The 21,193-nt window shown below is 47.7% G+C and overlaps 1 protein-coding gene across 2 annotated transcripts in view; it reads left to right on the plus strand.

Moving 5' to 3' along the window:
- GTF2E2 (general transcription factor IIE subunit 2) overlaps positions 1-21,193 on the plus strand; it is a 371,015-nt gene that overhangs the window by 193,957 nt on the left and 155,865 nt on the right. For both annotated transcript variants that reach the window (XM_086961704.1, XM_086961706.1), the window contains exon 4: positions 7,959-8,066. In XM_086961704.1, the coding sequence (XP_086817830.1) occupies positions 7,959-8,066 (108 nt within the window). The remainder of the gene's footprint in view (positions 1-7,958; positions 8,067-21,193) is intronic.

Genomic DNA, 21,193 nt, shown 5'->3' on the forward strand with positions numbered 1-21,193 from the left:
TAGACCAGGAAACCCTGGGGTTGGTGAGATAAAGCAGGACATCGTCCGCGTATAGCGAGATCTTATCCTCACAGTCCGGCGACCACCGTAGGTCACGTATCGATCTGTCCCATCTTCCCCAGGCCGCCAAGGGCTCCATAGCGAGCACAAATAACAGTGGGGACAACGGGCATCCCTGTCTCATGCCTCTCCCTAGCGGAAAGTCACCAGATTTGCAATTATTGACCACCACTCTGGGAAGGGGGTTCAAATATAATAATCGGACTCATCCGATGAACTCACTCCCAATACCTAGCTTTCCGAACACCACGAACAAATATGGCCACTCCACCCTATCAAAGGCCATCATGGCGTCCAGGGAGACTAATATCGTGGGCTCGTGAATCTTCGAGGAGCCCCCAAGAACACCGTGTAGTCTACGCAGATTCAGCGCCGTATTGCGACGGGGCATAAAGCCGGATTGATCTGGGTGGACCAGTGTTGTGATCACCTTCACGAGCCGAGTAGCTAGGAGCTTTGCCAGTATTTTGGGCTCTGCATTGAGGTGTGAGATGGGTCTATAAGAGGAACACTGTACCTTGTGCTTGCCCCCTTTTATAAATGACCACAATGTTGGCCACGCGTTGGTCATACGGCAGCTGACCCTTCTTCCTGTTTTCCAGAAACATGGCCCGAATGTTTGGGGCAAGCTTATTGGCATTTAACTTATATAGCTCAATGGGTATCCCGTTGGGGCCGGAGGCCTTACTGGGTTTGAGCTGCCTGATAGCCTGTGCAACCTCATCGTCAGAGAATGGGGAGTCAAGGTAACTCCTGTGTTCCTCCGACAAGCTCGGAATTACAATGTCCCTGACCCTCTCGCCATTCTCTTGCTCTGTGAAGGTGCTGTCCGCGGTATAGACCTTCTGATAATCTTGCGAATTCGTCTGCCACCTCTTGCTGTATAATAATATCCAGTGAGTCAACACCCTCTAACGTTGGTACTAGCCTGGACTCCCGTTCTCCGTGCTCGAGCCATGCGATTAGCTTACCGGCTTTATCACCATGCTCATATATGCGGCTCTGCCCAGTGTTATTGTGAGCTATTGCTTTGTCCCTCACCAGGCTCTTATATTCCTCCTGTCGGAGTCTCAGGAGGTGAGTCTCCGCAGGCACAGCCGACCTAGCAGCTCCCTTCTCCAAATGTATGACCTCGCTCTCTTTCTGGCCTTTCCTCCTCTTCCCTGTCACCAAGGACAGGACCTACCCCCTCACCACGGTCTTGTACGCCTCCCAGAGGGACTGTGCCCGAACCAACCGATCCGACATTCTCCATGAAGTAGCCATCCAACACCCGGAGAACCTATTTCTTGATATCCGGGTCTTTCAGATGCCAGGCTTTAATAGGGTCTATCCTGCCTGTCTCTTGCCGACCGAGGGCAAGTTGTATCCACAATGGGGAGTGATCAGAGATAACCCTACCAAGGTGTTTAACCTCCAGAATCATAGACGCCATCGCCGCGGGCAATAACAAATAGTCCAGCCGGGACAGGCTGCCATCAGCAGCTGAGACGTGTGTGAAATGGGTCTTCTTCGGGTTACGCGTCCGCCAGCTTTCAATCAAGCCAAGCGTATCCAAGAAGTCGGAAAGCCATCTCTGCGATTGTCTAAGTGCTCGCGGTGGGCAACGGTCCCTCTCCCCATCTAAGACAGAATTAAAGTCACCTCCCAGAACCAGGCCACCAAGGGGTAGTGCAAGAAAGACTGAACTCAAATCGCGGAAGGTATCCGCCTGAAGACCCGGAGGAACATATATGTAAAAAAAGTGACGGTTCTACCCTCCAGCAGTCCGGACACTCCCGCATATCTGCCCTTCTGATCTAACCACGTGGCCTGAATCGACAATGGAAAGGAATTTTTGATCAAGATACCGACCCCTCTAGAGCCGGTGGTAAACCCCGCATGTGCCACCATTTTATATCCCCCTTTGTGGAGAGCCATACATTTATTGCGAATCAGATGCGTCTCCTGCAGCAGGGCCACGTCAGGGGAGTGTCGCCCCAGAAGCTAGCTAACCACCCCTCTCTTGATTTTGTCGCCCAATCCGTTCACATTCCAACTCAGCACCTTCATCCCGGACCCCCGACTACTCTGTTCCATAAAACCCAAGTGTCAAACAGTCCACTGCATTATCGTCACCTGCCTTGAAAACAACAAACAGAATAATAAAAACAAATAAAATAAAAGAAAAACGCAATCACAACCACTCCAAAACAATCCCATCCCTCCGCCCCCCACCCTGCACCCCTGCTCTCGGCATTCGCCAACCCCCAACTTGCAGTGTGCCTGTCGCCCCATACTCTAACTAACTGACTATCTAAATATAGATTAGAGGAGGAGATCAAGCTCCGCCACCCCGCCCCGCCCCTCCCGTTCACATCCTGATCCCTCTGCAATACACAGTGCGAAGGTGCTGGCTTGCCACAATTTCTCATACACGACTCACCCACCACATGGCCACGCTAATCGTGATGAACGTTGCTTCTCAGTCCTGCTTCTGAGCACTCTGGTCATCATCACCATCTTCCCCCCCGGGGATCCCCTTGGGGGCAGAAGCTGTCCAGCCAGTCCGATGCAATTGCCGGGTTGTCGAAGAACCAAACTTTCTCCTCGGTTTCGACCCGCAGCTTAGCAGGAAACAACATGGCGTACTTCAGTCCACGCTCTCTAAGTCGCCGCTTGACTCCGAGAAAGCTCTGCCTCTGCAGTTGGACCGCCTGGGTAAAATCAGGAAAAAAGTTCAGGGTGGAGTTCTCATACCGCAAGGGTCCTCTGAACCTGGAGGCCTGCAGGATAGCGTCCCTATCCCTGTAGTTAAGCACCCTCACAATCATGGGGCGCGGCTGGGCCCCGGGCTTAGTCCCCCTGCCCCCTCCCCCCGGAATTCTGTGCGCACGTTCTGTGGTGAAGAAATATCCCAATCCTTTTGGTTTCAAGTGATTGAGGATAATGTCCTCCACAAAGAGATCGGGGGCCACTCCTTCCGCCTTTTCCGGGACCCCAATAATACGTATGTTGTCCCTTCGGATCCTGCCCTCGTAATCGTCCAGCTTACGATGCATCTGAGCACCAGACTCCCTAAGATCCCGGACATCCTGCTGCAGCTGCGATATGTCATCTGTCAAGCTAGTGGTTTTGATGTCCAGTGATTTGACCTTCTCACTTGTTTTGGTGAGATTAGCACGAATTAAGTTGACTTCGATGGTTACAGTGTCCAGTTTATGGTCCAACGACGCATCTGTTGCTCCAAGGATGCCTTAACCCCTTCGGTCCTCATGACGGAGTGGTTCCGTCATGAGCGCCGGTTGAGCTGTGCTAATGACGGAACCACTCCGTCATGGCCCGCCCGCTCAATAGAACTTTCAGCACAGCGCGAAAATTCGCGCCGCGCTGAAGAGGTTAAGGCCACCTATAGCCGACATTACATTCTGCAGCGTAGGCTCCGACGCAGCAGCCACCGACTCCTTGCCTCCCTCCGAACCCCGATCCGGAGGGCGTGCCCTTGGGTAGCGTATATCGGTCGAGCTTATTGGATTGCACTGCTCTACACCCCCTGGTCGACTTGGAAAGCTGACTTCCACTCTTGCACGCACCGCCATGACGGATTAGTCACGAGGAGGTACGACCCACGGATCCAGAGGCCGCAACTGCACACTGCAAAGCATATGCACGGCTCCAAATTAGGCCAATGTCCGATTGGCCCACCACTTTCGGGTCAGCTCCAACACGCCGCTACCACCAATGTCAAGAATCAGGTGCCAGAGACACACTGGGAAGCTCCCAAGGCCTCGATAACAACGGCCTATCTCACGCGGCTCAGACACCAGACACCCAGCCAATCAGGAGACGCCCGCGATGCGATGGGCACTCCAAACAGTAGATCTCCGGCCCCCATTATTCAAAAGGGGGGGGGTGAGCGCGAAAGTCTGCGGCACAGTCTGCTATTGGTACGCCGACAGTCAAGTGCAGGGCACTGGCTGCCGCGAGCGATAGGCGTCCACGCCCGCTTACTTATCTGGCGCTTCAGGGGGTCACTGCATCACCAAATCAGAGACACGATCCATGACAGAAGGGGGGGGGCGGTGCCCTCCAGGATCAGCAATGTCGCCCGAACACCGGCACTGGACAAAGAGCCAGGGAGCACCGGATGTCGACTGGAGAGGCTCGCTCCGGGGCTGGTCAATGCAGAAGGGGGTCAGGCGAGTTGTTCCCCCCCATGCCCCCCCCCCCCCCCCGGCCCCCCACTTCCGGCCGACCGGGTACTTCACAAGAATGTCGCTACAGGCGGAGCGCCCTCCCGGATCTGGCCCCCGGCGTTGCTGGGGCACGACCGGCAACTTCCGGGTAGGTCTCCCAATGTGGTTGCTCTCCGGGTCGGCCCAAATGGCTACTCGAGTCCCCGGTCTCCCGGCCACCGGAGGCCCCAACTTCAGACGAGCACGGCTTCAGTTCGCTGCACTCCAGCGGGCTCGGAGTCGCCTTGATCGCCGCCGCTACCTTTCCCCGGCAAATGCCTGAAATTAGCCCCACAGGATGCAGTCAGGATAGCCTTGGCGAGGAGCGGGTCGCATGGAGCTATAGGCTTTAACGCTACTCTTGGCACCTGTTAACTTCCCTGTTCTCAGCCTTACAGATTCACTAGATCAGTGCATCATTGGCCTCGTGCTTTCCTTTCTGCCACTCCTCTTCGGGAAACGGCCTCTACAATGCGCCCGTTTCCACGCACACCATACCACGCATGCATTACAACGCATGCGTGGTTACAACAAGAAGTCTTTACCACGCATACCTTTACTACGAAATACGTAGTAAAGGCATGTGTGCTAAAGTAAAAAAAAACTTTCCCTATAATATGAACTTGTTTTTTATTCTCTGGAAGAAGTGGGTTGTGCATGACTTTGCGTTGTGTACAAGTTAAACACTCCGCAGGAAGATATTTCATTCCTTTGTAGTGCAACATTTACATTTCAATGGCAGTTGAGTCTGGTTGCTATTTTTTGTTTTTCGTCTGGTGATGTACACACATTTTAAAGGAGAAAATCATACGAATTCTACTGTTATAAAGAGTAACTTCTACCAATGCATGTTATAGGAAAGAAATAATTTTGGAAACAACCTTGCTTTGACTATTTAAAAATTGCTTCCACTGAAAGTCCTTTCCCACGTGTCGTGTCACGTGATCGTTTCTGGGCACTGCAGCCGGTCCCGGGCACTGCTCCTCTCCTAGCAGCCACTCCGTGGGCGCGTCTGGTTTCAAATGCAGCTCTTCATTGGACTTTGGCGCTGTGCTTGCACAAGAGCTGTCTCCTCGCAGACGAGAGGCCTCCTGCAGCAGCTGGTGAGCCCCAGACTTCAAACATCAATCATTTACCTGAAGACGCCCGTATCCTGGGTCTTTTAGAAATCCTATTCTACCCCTGTGGTCCAGGCAGTGCTTAATTTAAGGATGTTTACCCCCCCCCCCCCCCCCCATTGATGCCTGAGTGAGGTGCCCCTACACGCCCTCTGCTGCCCTGAAGCCCTGCTCCCCGGTCCACTCACTGACAGTGATCTGTGTGCCAGTCACCCCAAGCCTCGAGTCTAGGCGCTTTCTCGAGCTACATCCGGCTAGATTCCTGCAAAGTCCGTGCGAGGATTGTATGATAGTGCATGTACCGCAGTGAGAGCTGTGCGTCCTTTGCACCCAGGGCATTGAGTGGGACGAAAAATCGAGGGGTGGGGGGGGGGGGGGGGCTTGTAAGGTAGGTGACGCTCTAAGTGCAGCTCATGCTATTGTGATCGATGCTAGATGCTACACGGTGTGTCTGAGTCGCAGCGGCCGTCACGGGTCATTCTTAGCGCTCTCTGCCGGGGATTAATGCATCTCACATGCTTTCTGCACTTTAAGTGCTGTTTCAATGCACTCTGCTTGTTAAATTGTCTTCCCTCTTTATTGTGAGTAGGGTGTAGGATCCATAGTGCACTGCGAGGGGCTACTATTCTCCGTAGCACCCCACAGTGTCTCAGTTAGGGCTGCGTGCCAATTTGGTTTCAGTTCGGCTCCAGGGGCCCTCACACTGGATCTTGATGTTTGTGCAAGATTTCCTTCTTCGTTAGCGGCGTCCGAATATTCTCACATTTTCCGATGGCCGATTATGCGATGTATTGACTTGTGTGGACTGCCATTCCTCTTTTATTCAGTGATGTTGTGCCACTAGGTGTGGAACCGGAGAACTACACTGCCAGCTTCTCCTAGTCACCCTCACACCCTCACTCACCCTCACACCCTCACTCACCCTCACACCCCCCTCACCCTCACAACCCTCACACACCCTCACACCCCCCTCACCCTCACAACCCTCACACCACCCCACCCTCTCACATCCTCGCACCCTCACACCATCAAACCCTCACTCACCCTCACACCATCAAACCCTCACTCACCCTCACACCATCACACACTCACCCTCACACAATCAAAGCCTCACTCATCCTCGCACACCCTCACACCTCCTCGGCCACACACCCTCACTCACCCCCCTTCACCCTCCCTCACTCACCCTCACACACCCCCCCACCCTCACACACCCCTCACCCTCACACACCCCCTCACCCTCACAACCCCCCTCACCCTCACAACCCCCCTCACCCTCACACACCCCTTCACCCCCACACACCCCCACACACCCCTTCATCCTCACACTCACCCTCACTCACCCTCACCCCCTCTCACCCCCTCTCATCCTCACACTCACCCTCACCCCCTCTCACCCCCTCTCACCCCCTCTCACCCTCACCCACCCTCACCCACCCTCACCCACCCTCACTCACCCTCACCCACCCACCCTCACTCACCCACCCTCACCCACCCACCCTCACTCACCCTCACTCACCCTCACTCACCCTCACTCACCCTCACTCACCCTCACTCACCCTCACTCACTCACCCTCACTCACTCACCCTCACTCACCCTCACTCACCCTCACTCACCCTCACTCACCCTCACTCACTCACCCTCACTCACTCACCCTCACTCACTCACCCTCACTCACCCTCACTCACCCTCACTCACTCACCCTCACTCACCCTCACTCACTCACTCACCCTCACTCACCCTCACTCACCCTCACTCTCAACCCGCATCACTCATTCGCCACCACAACATCAATCTATGCAACCATTCGACAACTAGTTCAAATATGTTCTCTCAATGTCTCAAGCTTTATTACAAATGTAACAAAAAGATGTTAATATTTCACTTCTGTTCTAGGAGTTTTGTAACAATAAAAGACACAGAACATAATCTTCACAAGTTATTTACAAAAGTTTAAGCTATTGCCATTATAAATTATAATACCTTTTATTTAAGTATTAATTATGTAAAAAAAAAAGTAAAAGCCATTGTTATTTGTAATATCAATACATGTAAGTCACGTAAATACAACACATATTGCATTACAAGCGCTATATGTGTCACATTTGCAAAAATTATAACTATTGGCATTGTAAATGACAAAGCTATTAATTTCACTATTTTCAAAAACAAAACCGAACTAAAAAATTTGTCATTTACAATTCCAATAGCTCAAACTTTCCTAATGCGAGACCTATTGCATTGCAAATGCTTGTTTCAAATGGTATAGGACGAAGGATGTGGGCTCAACAGCCCACACTGTTACCCTGGTATACAGCATCCTGTCAGTTATTGCGTTCTTGAGGTGTATAACCTGGCATGAGGACATACGTAACTGCGCATTGACATTTATTTTCGGCATGTCATTGCTGTGACAAGCTATCTGTGGTATCCTGTTCAGTGAAGTAATTGCCACAAGATGAATTGAATTGTATTGTGTTTTTCACAGTGTTGGTCATTTAAGAGTTTGGCTATACAACAATGGACAGCTTGAGATACCATAACTATCTATTTTTTTGTCTGCAGACTCGCCACCAGCGGGGAGATGTTCATCCACTGGCTCTTGAGGAAATTTTGGATGAAACTCAGCACCTTGACATTGGCCTCAAACAGAAACAGTGGTTAATGTCAGAGGTAAATATGATAAAAAGCACACCCACACTTTTCAATGCATGCTGTGTTTAAGTTCCTTGTATCCTACTTCTGAAAAGCTTGTTTAATTTGCTGTTTTCCTGCTTGGGGTCGATTTTGTTTACGATTGCTTGGGGTGGGGAGCCCCAATCCCTGACTCATGGAAGGGAGCAGAAGTAATCCCTGTTTTCAAAAAGGATGACCGGAGCAATCCGGTTATTTATGGCTTGTTAGCATAATTGATTGCATCCAGAAAGTATTTTGTCGCTCCCTCCTACTAAGTATATAGGATTGTATGGCTGAAAATCACATACTGTCCCCATTACAACCAGGATTCTGACAAAAAACCGAAACAATTAATCAGGTCTTCCGTTTACTTCTCCTTTGCTAGAAGGTGGTGGTATTGGTTAAGGGGATCTATATGTAGCTTTAATTGACCAGAAGTCAGCATTTGACCTCGTGCCTCGGAATAACCTTTGGATGGTGCTGAATGAAGTGGGGATGCCCTTGGAAATCCTGTGAGTAGTTAAACGCCTACACGCAGATAATTATGTTAGGGTAAGATGGGGTGGACAGGGCCAAGGGCCAAGGTACCTATTCCATCAAAATCAATAGGGGGGTCTGGCAGGGCTGTGTTTCGCCTCCAACGTTATTTTCCTTATATCTCAACCAAGTGGTTGATTTCTTAGCCTCACCCCAAAAACAAAAAACTTATGATGCTGAACCCCCACACATAATTTAAAGGGCGCCGAACTCTAAATACCCCACCCCTAGAGAGAGTGAGTTGTTTTGAATACCGGGGCATTAAACTGTCAGAAGGCATGTCCTGGAAACACCTAATTTAGGCCAATCTAAAGTTTACACAGGTAACCGGGGCCCTGAGGAAGGAACACTGTTGCTCTTACACAAAACTGGTTGCACCAGCCCTAGAAATTTACAAAAGCAAGGCTGTAAGTATCGCCATTTATGGGGCTGAGTTGTGGGGTTTTGAAAAATAGAACGACTTAACAGTGACAGAGAACAAGTTCCTTAGTAACTTAGTGTCTCTTCCCTCAAGTACTCCACTTTGCCCTCTTAAATTGGATATGGGCGTTAAATTTGTTAAGGATTTAGTAAAACTCTGCCTGCTCCTGTTTTGGCAGAGACTAGTTTTGACCCCTGAATTGTCCACATATGACCTAGCTTTTGATGAAGTTTGTTCCTTAGACGCATTTAAGAAAATAGGTTGGATTAGGAATATTCGAAACCTACTCAATATCATTGGGGTAAAGGAGAGTAGTAGCGGTTGACGAGAATTGTCCACAAAGAAACAGATTAAAGTAATGTACTCGGATTGGGTAGCACAGAATGAAGCCATTGGTAACAATCCAGGTAGACTAACCAAGGCTTTTATGGATTTTAATTAAACTATCATGTACCCTGGAAGGTTATCTTGATCTTATTTTGTTGCTGGCTGATAGAAAACTCTATATTCAATTTAGGCACGGCTCTCTAGCCCTGAACTCACTTACAAATTCAGCGTCATGTAACGCCTCTCAGAACATAGGCTGTCCTAGTTGTTCTGCCCCAGTTCAATCGATTGGCCACGATCTGTTTGGTTGCCCTGCATACTCTAGGCCTAGAAGAAAATGGTTAACCCCTTTTTGCAAACAGCTCGGAACCCGACATTATTCTGCAGCTTTGCACATACTAAAATCAGACACAAGACCTCTGTTTGTATGCACATTAGCAAAGTTCCTGGGATATGTGGGGAATTGAAAGGCAGGCTCAAAAGTCCAACCAATAATCCCTCTTTTCCGGATCCATAGTGAATATTTTTTATGCACTGTTAGTGGGGGAATGTACTCTAACCTCTACGAAGTGCACTTATCTAAGCAATCCCCCTCAAATAGATTTCAAGGTTCCTCGTGGAAGTACCACTTTAATAATCCAATGCATAGCGTTTCAGTGTCTTCGTTTATTGGAATGATTGTATTTTTATGCATTAAGCTATATGAATTGACCAGCCTGCAGTTTTTTTAAAGATAACCATTGTACAGGTTTTTGTAGAAAATGCTTGCATTTTAAACACCAAGTTTTGCAGCGTGAATCTTTCTGGATTCACTATGCTGTGGATTATTCCGCGATCTCGTGGTTGGGTCTGGAATCGTAGTCTTTCCTTTGTTTTTTTTGGGGTTTTTTTTTGTAGCCCAAGTGGGCGTCGACGTCCCACCTTTTGGTGTCCTTCCTGTGACGTCGGCATGCTTCCTGCGGAAGCTCCCACCCTTGGGCGCCATCTTCAGATTCTTTTTTCCGCCGTTGGGTCTGGATCGTTCCAGAGAGGGCTCCAGAGATTAGGAGGAAAGAGAAGCAAAACTCGAGAAAATTTGGAGAAAAAGCTTTGAGAAGACTAAGGAAGACTACACCATCGAAAGGACGACGATGAAAGGAAATTTCAACATTTTTTCGACGTCCAAACGAGAATGTGCGACAAGGGGACACCCTGAACGCAAGACATGGACAACACACCATTTAAATTCTGTTGCAACTGCCACCATAAGTACGCGAAGAAGGACCAGCACCCAGTCTGTAACCTCTGCCTGCCGGTCGACCACGAAAGCAAGAACTGCAATGCCTGCTCCGCATTCACGCCGAAGACCCTTCGAATCCGAGAGAGGCAAAGAATTGCAAGCTACACCATACAGGGCAAGGGGCAACCGCCGTCCCTTCGAGACCTGGGGCTCTCAAGCGACGAGGAAGATTGCTCCACCGAAGAAGACTTCGGCTACACGGTCGCAGAGACCGATCAAAAGAAGACTACAGAAAAGGTAGGAGACTCAACGCACCTAAAAGGCTTGAAAGACTCTCGACAGTCTACCCAAGACTCTCGAAAAAACGAGGCCAAGACCCTGAAAGCGCAGACGCCGAAAGCTTCAGCCTCCGCAGCAACATCCAGGCCCAGCGGATCCTCACAGAAGGACTCCCTGGCGCCAAGGGACGGCGACCATCCAAAGTCGTCGAAAAGCTTCCAAGAAGAGGAGAGCTCGACTCCGAAAACATCTTCGAAGCCGACGTCGAAAGACGCAAAACAAGTCTCGACGCCGAAAGCAGTCTCGCCGCCGAAAGCAGCCTCGCCGCCGAAAGCAGTCTCGCCGCCGAAAGCAGTCTCGCCGCCGAAAGCAGTCTCGCCGCCGAAACCCATCTCGGTGCCATCTGGCGCGCAGAAAAGAACGGCACAACCACCCGACGCCGACCAGGCGGCGGAGATGGAAGGAAAAAAAAGGAGACTCGAAGCAGAGATGGAGAACATCCTGCAGCGAAAGAAAGATTTCGACGAAAAAATGAAAAATTACAGAATTCCATCGAGGCACAAGTCACTGGAAACACACTTGGTCGAGGAAGAAGATGAGGATGAATTTGAGGTCGAAACAGTGTCGGAGAACTTAGAAGATCTGACATATAAGGAAGATGATAACTCCCTATTACGATGAGGAGGCAGACGACGGACAGAGGGTGTACCAAGAATTAACATACTCAGATACACAGGACGAAGAGTGGCAGGACATCGAAGCTGAGAGTCCAGAAGAGGGGGTAGACACATATCCGGCGAGGCCCTGGCCGCCTGACGACATTGGACTTTACAATGAATGCATTAAGAACGCAGCAACAGCATTTAGAGTCAAACTAGAAGAGGAGGTGCCAAAAGGGGATTTCCTAGTAGAAACACTACTCCCAATGCAAACTAAGAGCCAATACCTGTCAATGCTTGAAAGCATCAAAGGGCAAGGAAGAGAGGCATTCAAGAAGCCTGCTACTTGTAAACTAGTCACGCCAAGGACGGAGAAAAAATACAAGCACCCCTCAAAGGACCCACCCTACATAAAAGGGGACGGTCACTGCAGACTCCATCATCACCGCAACAGCAAGGAGAAGGGCCAATGTCCCAACTACTTCTGGTCCACCCCCAGACAAAGAGAGCAGGAGGATGGACCTAACAGGGAGAAGAATCGAAAGGAATGACGCTATGCCCTGGCGCATGGCTAATTCAAACGCACTGCTCAACAGACACCATTACCAGATCATGGACGAACTGGGGCAGCTGGTGAAACACCTCCCTCAAGAATACCTACAAAGGGCTTCACACCTAGTAGAGGAGGGGAAGAATGTGGCAAACTCTTGCCTAAAACAGCACTGGACGCTGCAGACACAGCCAGCAGGCTTATGATGCTAGGCATCACAGAAAGAAGACAAGCCTGGCTCAGAATATCCGGCTTTAAACCGGAGGTGCAACACAACATCCTAAATACCCCGTTCAACTGTGAATCACTGTTCGGAGCACCAGTGGACGACAAGCTCTCACAGCTCAAAAAGGATAATGACACAGCAAGATCCATGGGGGCCTTGCAATTCAGGGGAGCAAAGAGAGGGACCCCGTCACGGAGTCCACACGGGAGAGGGGGTAACCAGCCGGGAATGTCGCATCAGTGCTTCCAACATTCCCACCAAAGCGACACCCATACGCAACAAGGCCAGCAAAAACAACACTGGCAATATCAACACAGGGGCCAGTCCTTTCGCGGGAGGGCGAGTGGACGTGGAAACAACAGGAGGGGTGGACAGCAAACCACCTCCAAGTGACTCGGCCACATTGATAGTGCACACCCTTCCAAAATCTCAAAGGGTGGAGCACAAAAAAAGAAACACGAGTGTCACGCACCAAAAGAGCACGACCACGTAACACCAGTGGGAGGAAGATTAAAACTTTATCTCCAGGAGTGGAAGAAAATTACAACAGACAAATGGATCATCAACACAATACAGGACGGGTACTGCATAGTTAGAAAAAACACCACCAAGCAGAAGAGTAAAGAAAAGAACACTAGCAAACCAGGAACTAGAGCTTCTTCAGAGGGAGGCAGAGGAACTCCTATTAAAGGAGGCTATCGAGCCTGTTTTCCCATGGAAAGGAACAATGGGGTGTACTCTACGTACTTCCTAGTACCCAAGGTAGACGAAACAATGAGACCCATCCTGGACCTAAGGTTCCTCAACAAATTCATAAAAACACAAAAATTCAAAATGACATCCCTGCAAGAAGTACTTTCACAGCTCCAAACAGGGGATTTCATGGTCACCATAGACCTAAAAGATGCCTACCTGCACATCCCAATAAACAAACAGCACAAACATCTGTTACGATTTGCAATCAACTCAAATCACTACCAATTCACAGCATTGGCCTTCGGACTAAAATCAGCACCGAGGGTATTCACAAAATGTCTGGCAGCAGTCGCAGCTCACTTAAGGAGAAAGGGGATACACGTTTACCCTTACCTAGACGACTGGCTAATAAAGGCAAAGTCATACAACACGTGCAAGCAGCACGCTCAAATAGTGACAGACACACTGATGACCCTGGGTTTTTCCATCCACTGGAAAAAATCCTCGATAAACCCAGAACAGATCAAGATATTTCTGGGGCAAAAATAAACGCTGTGCAGGGGATGGTGTTCCCCAGCGAGAAAAGAACGATGGCACTGTTGAAGGAGACGCGCCTCTACCGGAAGGGGCAAGCTCTGACATTGAGGACGGTGAACAAAAGGATGGGCATGATGGCCTCATGCATCCACATAGTACCAACTGTACGACTACACATGAGACCACTCCAGGAGTGGCTGCAGGACCAATGGTCACAAGCGACAGGGTGTTGGGAGGACCTAGTGGTTGTAACCCACGCAGTGCACGAGGATATATCATGGTGGAACAAAGGAAACATAACAAAGGGGAAGCTTCTAACACCACCAACACCAACAGTGACCATCACCACAGACGCATCCCAAAAGGGATGGGGAGCACACATGGGAAAACTCCGAGTGAGGGGCCTGTGGACACAAGCGGATGCGGTAAAACACATCAATTACCTAGAACTGAAGACCGTTCTCCTAGCTTTCCAGACAAAGTTGTTCAACCAAACAGTGTTGATCCAGACAGACAACACAACAGCGATGTTCTACATAAACAAACAGGGAGGAACACAATCAGCCCCGCTGTCAGAACTAGGAAATATGGAAATGGGCAATACCTCTGAATATAGATCTACTGGCGATACTCTTCCAGGAAAGGACAACGTGGAAGCGGACTGGCTCAGCAGACAGACATCAGCCTCACACGAATGGGAGCTAAATGCACAAGAAACAAAAACTGTTCGACAGGTGGGGAACACCGTCAATAGATCTGTTTGCAACACGCCAGAATGCAAAATGCCAACACTTCGCATCGAGGCAACCAGGGGAAGGGTCCCTGGGGAATGCCCTATGGATACGCTGGTCAAAGACATTTGCCTACGCTTTTCCGCCGTTTCCCCAGATACACAAGGTACTCAGCAAGTGCAGGACAAGCAACATGACCCTGATACTGGTCACACCCCAGTGGGCCAGGCAGACATGGTATTCGCAGATTATGGAAATGACACAGAGTGCACCACACAGATTTGGGAGAAGGAAAGACCTACTCTCCATGCAGAACGGAGAGGTCTTGCATCCAGAACCAGAAAGTCTCAGCCTAGCAGCATGGCTCCTGAGGACTTAGAGTTCGCACACCTAAAACTACCTGAAGGTACCCTGAGGGTACTTCGAGAGGCAAGAAGACCAAGCACACGGAAGTGCTACGTGGGCAAATGGAAAAGTTTCACACTATGGTGCAGAAAGGAGGGACTGCACAACAAAATGGCAAGGGACTCTACAGTGCTTAAGTACCTCACGCACCTGCTTGAGACTAAGCTGAGCTCTTCATCGCTAAGAGTACACCTAGCAGCCATTGTCGCTTACACTAGAGGAGAAACAGGCAAAAGCTTCTTTACTTCCATGATTGTAAAAAGATTCTTGGAAGGCGCAAAAAGGATCGCACCACCTAAAAGTTTGCCAGCACCTGCATGGAACCTCAATATAGTGCTAACAGAACTCATGAAGGCACCCTTTGAACCAATGCATAAAGCATCAATACAGATGCTAACTTTAAAAACAGCTTTCCTAGTGGCAATCACCTCGCTGCGCAGAGTAAGCGAACTACAGGCGTTGACGCAACAGGAACCCTCCATACAAATTCACAACGATAGGGTGGTGATGAGAACGGACCCACACTTTATGCCAAAGGTGGTGTCCAGGTTCCACATCAACCAAGCAATCCAAATACCAAGTTTCTTCCAGAAACCAACAACAAAAGCAGAAAGAGCACTGCACACTCTAGACTCGAGACGTGCAGTCATGCATTACATAGAAAGAAATAAAGACCACAGGAAAACGAAACAGTTTTTTGTGTCGTTTGCAGAAAGCTTCATGGGAAAAGCTGTTACTAAAGGGACAATTGCACGATGGATCGCGCAAGTTATACAATTCTGCCACAAACAAGCTGGGCAAGAGCTAACAGAGGGGCCACGGGCCCATTCAACAAGGAAAAAGGGAGCTACAATAGCCTTCTTGGCAAACACTCCCATTCAGGACATATGCCTGGCGGCAACATGGGCTTCTGTGCACACGTTTACAAAACACTACTGTGTGGACATACAAATGAACAAGGAAGCACAAGTGGGACAGAAAGTGCTTCAGCACATATTCAAGAACACAAGCTCATCTTTCACACAATTGCCACAATAACAAACCGCTACAAAGTCTATGCACAGCATAGTGAATCCAGAAAGATTCACGCTGCAAAATGAATAGTTTCTTACCTGTCGGTGTAGTTTTGCAGCTTGAAGATCTTTCTGGATTCATTAGCGAACCCACCCACCTCCGCCAGAAAGATGAGGCTGGAGAAAAGAGGTGGTAAAGAAAAAGAAAAGAAAAAAAGACTTTAATGGAACTTCATGGAAAAGAGCGGTAAAAGGAAAAAAAAAATCAAAACATTGCCATACAATTCGGAAACAGAACACAAACGGGAATAGAAAAAAGAATCCGAAGATGGCGCCCAAGGGTGGGAGCTTCCGCAGGAAGCATGCCGACGTCACAGGAAGGACACCAAAAGGTGGGACGTCGACGCCCACCTGGGCTACAAAAAACAAAGAAAAGACTACGATTCCGGACCCAACCACTAGACCGCGGAATAATGCACAGCATAGTGAATCCAGAAAGATCTTCAAGCTGCAAAACTACACCGACAGGTAAGAAACTATTCGTTATTCAAATTGTCTAGCTTTTTCTTAAGTGCAAACAATGGTTTTGTTATATGTAAATTGTATTGGGTTGTATTCATGTATTCTGCACTTTTATGGTCTGACAACCGAAATAAAGTGTATTGAATTGATTACTAAATGTCTACTGAAGTAATGTTCTAAAACAAAGACATAGCAAATCATATGCATGACTCCAAACATATTATAAATCAGGTGGTGTGACTGCATTTTGAGGTATGTTTTTCGTTATGCAATAGCAGGCCATTTTCACATGCCACTGTATACCGTCTGTATTACATTTTCTCGGCTTGCAATTATCCCTTAGGGTCTTCAGCTGAGATTGCTTTTTCTCACTTCATTCACCCATTGTCTTGCCCTGACTCCATCTTGCAAGCTCGAATGAGGGTACACATCGACCTAGAGAACGCGTAGAGGTAGTACACACAACTTGAGTGCTGCTTTGTGATCTTTGTAGTTATTCTCTTTTCTTGTTCCCTCTCATTATGAGATCCTACAAGGACGGGTATGAGAAGAAAATATAAACTGTTGTTTGTAGTGATCCACAAAGGTGGCTCTCTTTGAAACTACAAAAGCTAACGTCCTTTCCCCGCTGTGCATGGCTAATCGTTTCCTAATCTCGCTGGCTGGTGGATGGTGGTAATGTTATTATAGATGTTAAACACCATTGTAAATAAACATCACTAAGGAACCATAGTCCTGTTTTACAGAAATGTCTGACTTCTCTGAATTCCTATTATTCTCTTACTGATTTCCTACAGAAAAAGGCAGGATCAGTGAAGTATTTTTTTTTAAAAGAAAAATGCCGCTATTGACCTCTGTACAAGTGGCTACTTGATTCCGTTAGGGTTAGTAACACCACTTTCCAGCCCATCGGAAATGTGAGATTTGAAGGTGCACAGTGATCAGTCTACTTAAGTCTGAAATTTTGTCTGCAGAAAGCTGCTGAATTCTCTGGGAAAAACTTACACCAAAAAGAGAAATTTATTGAGGAATAAAACCCAGAATTACTGTGTCCCTCTTAATTTCTCATTTCTTTGTAGAACCTCTGGAACCAGTTCTAAATGGGCCAGATTTCACACACTCCTGGAATTACCTGTACGACCATAACTAGAAACTTTCTGGATGGGAAAATAATTGCCGGGTCTGGTGGCTCAGTGGACTAATGCATCCACTGCAGTGGCCTATGTTCCACCTCATGGTCACAGGTTCAAATCCTGGCGGGTCCACTCAGCCTTTCATCCATTTGAGGTCGATAAAATGAGTACCATTGAGTTGGGTAATAATATACATCAGTTATATCAGCACCAAGATGCCCCGTTGCTGGGGTGAACGTGCGCTTTACAAATACTCATGTTATGTTCTTGCCATTTCCCAAGTCACTATTAAGAAGACCCTGTTACCTTTCCTTGGGAAAAAAAGACAAAGTCATGCCTCTGTCACAGAGTCTCTGAAAAACCACCTCCTATTTATTACAAAAAAAAAGTAAAACGTGATAAATGGTTTTATTTGAAGATTAGCCATTCTCCTTCTGGTGTTCTGAAGTAAAGATTAGTAGTGATGCTTCTGTTTCCAATGTCACAGACCTCTGTTGTAAACTAGTCTACTAAGTACTTAAAAATCTTTACTCCTTGTCTTCTTAATTATCTTCTGGAGCAGTTTCCCACCTGACAGATTTAAGTATCCTGGTATATCAACCTTGAAGGCCTGTCTATGTGAAGGCATCTTGATAGGGCCTTTGCCACCGTGGCCCCCCGTCTGTGGAATGCCCTCCCCGCTGACATCAAGGCGCAACCCTCGTTGTCCCTTTTTGGAAAAGCACTAAAAACGTGGGGTTTCATCAAGGCCTATCAGTAAGCTTGCTCTGTGGATATTATAGCTATTTGGATTTGGCGCCATGACGCCCTATGGGCTAAGTAGCGCAATATAAGTTGGGTTTCATTCATTCATTCATTCACTCTGATTAATGATTATTCATTACTTAAGCATGCCTTCGATGGTTTTTGCCCTGCGGACCCTGTTAAACCTGACTTGTTGGAAATCGCAGAATCTTTGCTTGGGGATGATATAGGTAGGCCCTTTAATTGCTTCTGCAGAATTGGATGGGTAAATGGCTATTGGATTTACTTGGTTAAGGACAATAGGGAATACTGGTTCTAAATGTCAATTTTCCCTGACTGATTTCATTACAGTCATCTATATGATCTACTCTGTTATTGTGGCGAATTAGCCGCCCTGCTGGCAGATTTTTATTATGCTCTTTAGTCTTAAAATCTTCGCATGTGGCTTGACCTGCAAAGCAACCACGTCTTTTCCAAACAATGGTATTTCTTGCCTTGAATGAGAAAGTGATTTTTAGAGAAGGGTGGGATTATGACCCACCTGCCTAATATCCTGCCCTGGACAGATCAGTATTTAATTGACTTTGACATACCTTGCACTAAGCCTTGGCGACCAGTGACTAAAGTGGTAAACCTCATGCAGGGCAGGATTGGTTTCCGGTCTTAACAGCTCCTATCAGCCTGTCCCATTCTGGCGGGCATAAGAGCTTTCTGGCGCACTTTGGTAAGTGGGTGATCAGTACCGTAAAAACATTTCTCCTACTATAAAGGTAGTGTTTGGGACACTAGACCTAGGGACAATATGAGCTTTCTAGATGAGCTATTCCAGAAAAACGATGAATCAAAGAGGTCCGGTGCACTCCGAGGGTAAATCAATTAAATTGATGGGTAATCGATGAAAGTACAGTCTTTTAGGGTGGTCAGGGTGAACCCCTACTGTCCAGGAGGGGTGGAAAAATATGATACACAAAGAACCTTACAAGCGTAAGGTGGGGGAACCTGAGCACTCCTACGTGCTAAAAAAACAAATATATGCAAAGGTGTTTAAATGTTCAAAGTTTTATTCACTTTACAACATGTTCCATGTGATTTTTCATTCCAAAACGATATTCGTACGGATGAACAGAACTTGAATGCAATATTACACCATAATTCCAAAGGTTAGAAAAAATCGTTTTCATTGCATCATAATTGTAGTAGTGAAACAACGTATATCAATGTCCCCAATGCATTTCGAGCTGGGTGGCTCTTCATCAGGGGGTCAATGTGTTTCTGTGGAGGAGTAGAAAAAAACGGGAGTTAGCGAGTCAGGGGCCGAGTGTATATATAAAGAAGGTGATTACTTAAGTATCAAAAAAGTGAAGTGGTGATGAGTAGCAAACGTTCGGTGCTTATTTAAAGAAAGTGCGAGTATAACAAGAGTGTTGTGGAATCACACAGTGTAAATTTGGAAATGGAAAGAAAACTAAGAAAGAGCTGAAGAAAAACCAACGTGCACCCGTGGAAGTGAATAAAACAAATAGGCGAAATTGATGCAAGTGTAAAATGCACTAAAGAAGGTGAAGGACGGAGAAAAAATAGTGGCATGGAACAAGCAAATGCGCGATGGTGTAAAACGATAGTCCCCGAAACACCAGTGAAAAACACTAGCAGAACCAGAGAACGTGTTGAAAGTTTAACGTCATAAGTAGTAACGGTGAATACATTCCAAATAATTCGTGCTTACCGAAAAGGTGAGACGCGGTTAAGCGCTGAAATGTGCAGGTCCAGATTTCTTTATTCTTTAAGAAGGACTCCGTGTAGCCCTGCCTGATTATTTTACGATCAAATACAAATCTTCTAGGTTTTGCCAAGTTGGTAAAAGCTGTTGTAATTTAACAACCATAGGTGTTTGTGGAGAATAATGACCACATTTTGGCTGTAAGCTGTCAGAAGCGCACTCATTTCAGCTTGCCCTAACTAATGAGGTCTTCAGAGATAACTACTGATATATTTGTCATTCCTGTCATTTTTCTAGATCTCACTTCAGCATTTGACACTGTTAACCAAGTGGGGGTTGGGGTGAAAAGTATCGGCGTGGATCAACAGCTACTCATTTGCTCTTGTTTTTGCATTCCTTTAACATCTGTTGGGGTATGCTGCAGGCCCTTACTCATTGTCCTCTTCTAAGTGAACTTTCTGCCTACATTAATTTCCAGTTCTGGGGTATGTATTTTTTTCTTTTACCTATGAAGAGGATGCACTGATATTGCTCCGCATTGATCCCTCCTACTCTAACGCACCAAAACCTATATACTCCTTTATTAGGTCTCCGCCTAGCGAAGGCTGCACTTTCACAGTCTCACTGGGGAAGTAACACAGGGCTCCGCCGGCCGAGCGCGGGGAGTGGAGACAATGCCGGGGAGCCGGGGCCCAGGGCCAGGGGGCCTGCCTGCACCCTCGGCTGTGGCACCCAAGGCTCGGGGGCAGCCAGGGGGACTTTTACCAGCAGCGGGGCACCAACACCTTCTCAAGACATGCTTCAGGGTGAATACATGTATAAATCTGAATTATCTTACAACCGGTGCTTCATCATATTTCAGATGAGATTTTGTCAGGAGGGATCTAGCTTCACCCATAACACCAAAACATACAGGCAGATGCATTTCACGAACTGCAACAGTACCCATGTGATTTACGCCATCACTTGCCCATGTACATTGGTCTATGTAGGACAGACAATGCAGAAAGTGAAACAATGAATTCTGCAACACATGAGTAGGATTAGATGCAACACAGTGGGCTCTCCATTAGTTGAGCATTATAACACCTATGGACACAAACCAGAAGACATTGAATGGAGGGTATTGGAGAAGGTAAACATAGGTAGCAGAGGTGGTTCCCTATCCAAATCACTCAACTACAAAGAGTGCAGATGGATACATTCCTTAGACACTGTCCAGCGAGGGCTTAACGACAGGGAGGAGACAGCCAGACAGATGGGACAACTGTAACAGACCTGTCCTTCCCATTGATCTCCTCGCCAGATTGCTTACCCTGAAAGATGGTGGCAAGGCTAGTCACCACAACAGCATCATTGTGTGAGTTCAATAAATATACTCATGGATTCACGATATGACATAATG

Source organism: Lissotriton vulgaris, chromosome 3_1, assembly GCF_964263255.1.
Source record: "Lissotriton vulgaris chromosome 3_1, aLisVul1.2, whole genome shotgun sequence".
In the NCBI taxonomy this organism is placed as follows: Eukaryota; Metazoa; Chordata; class Amphibia; order Caudata; family Salamandridae; genus Lissotriton; species Lissotriton vulgaris.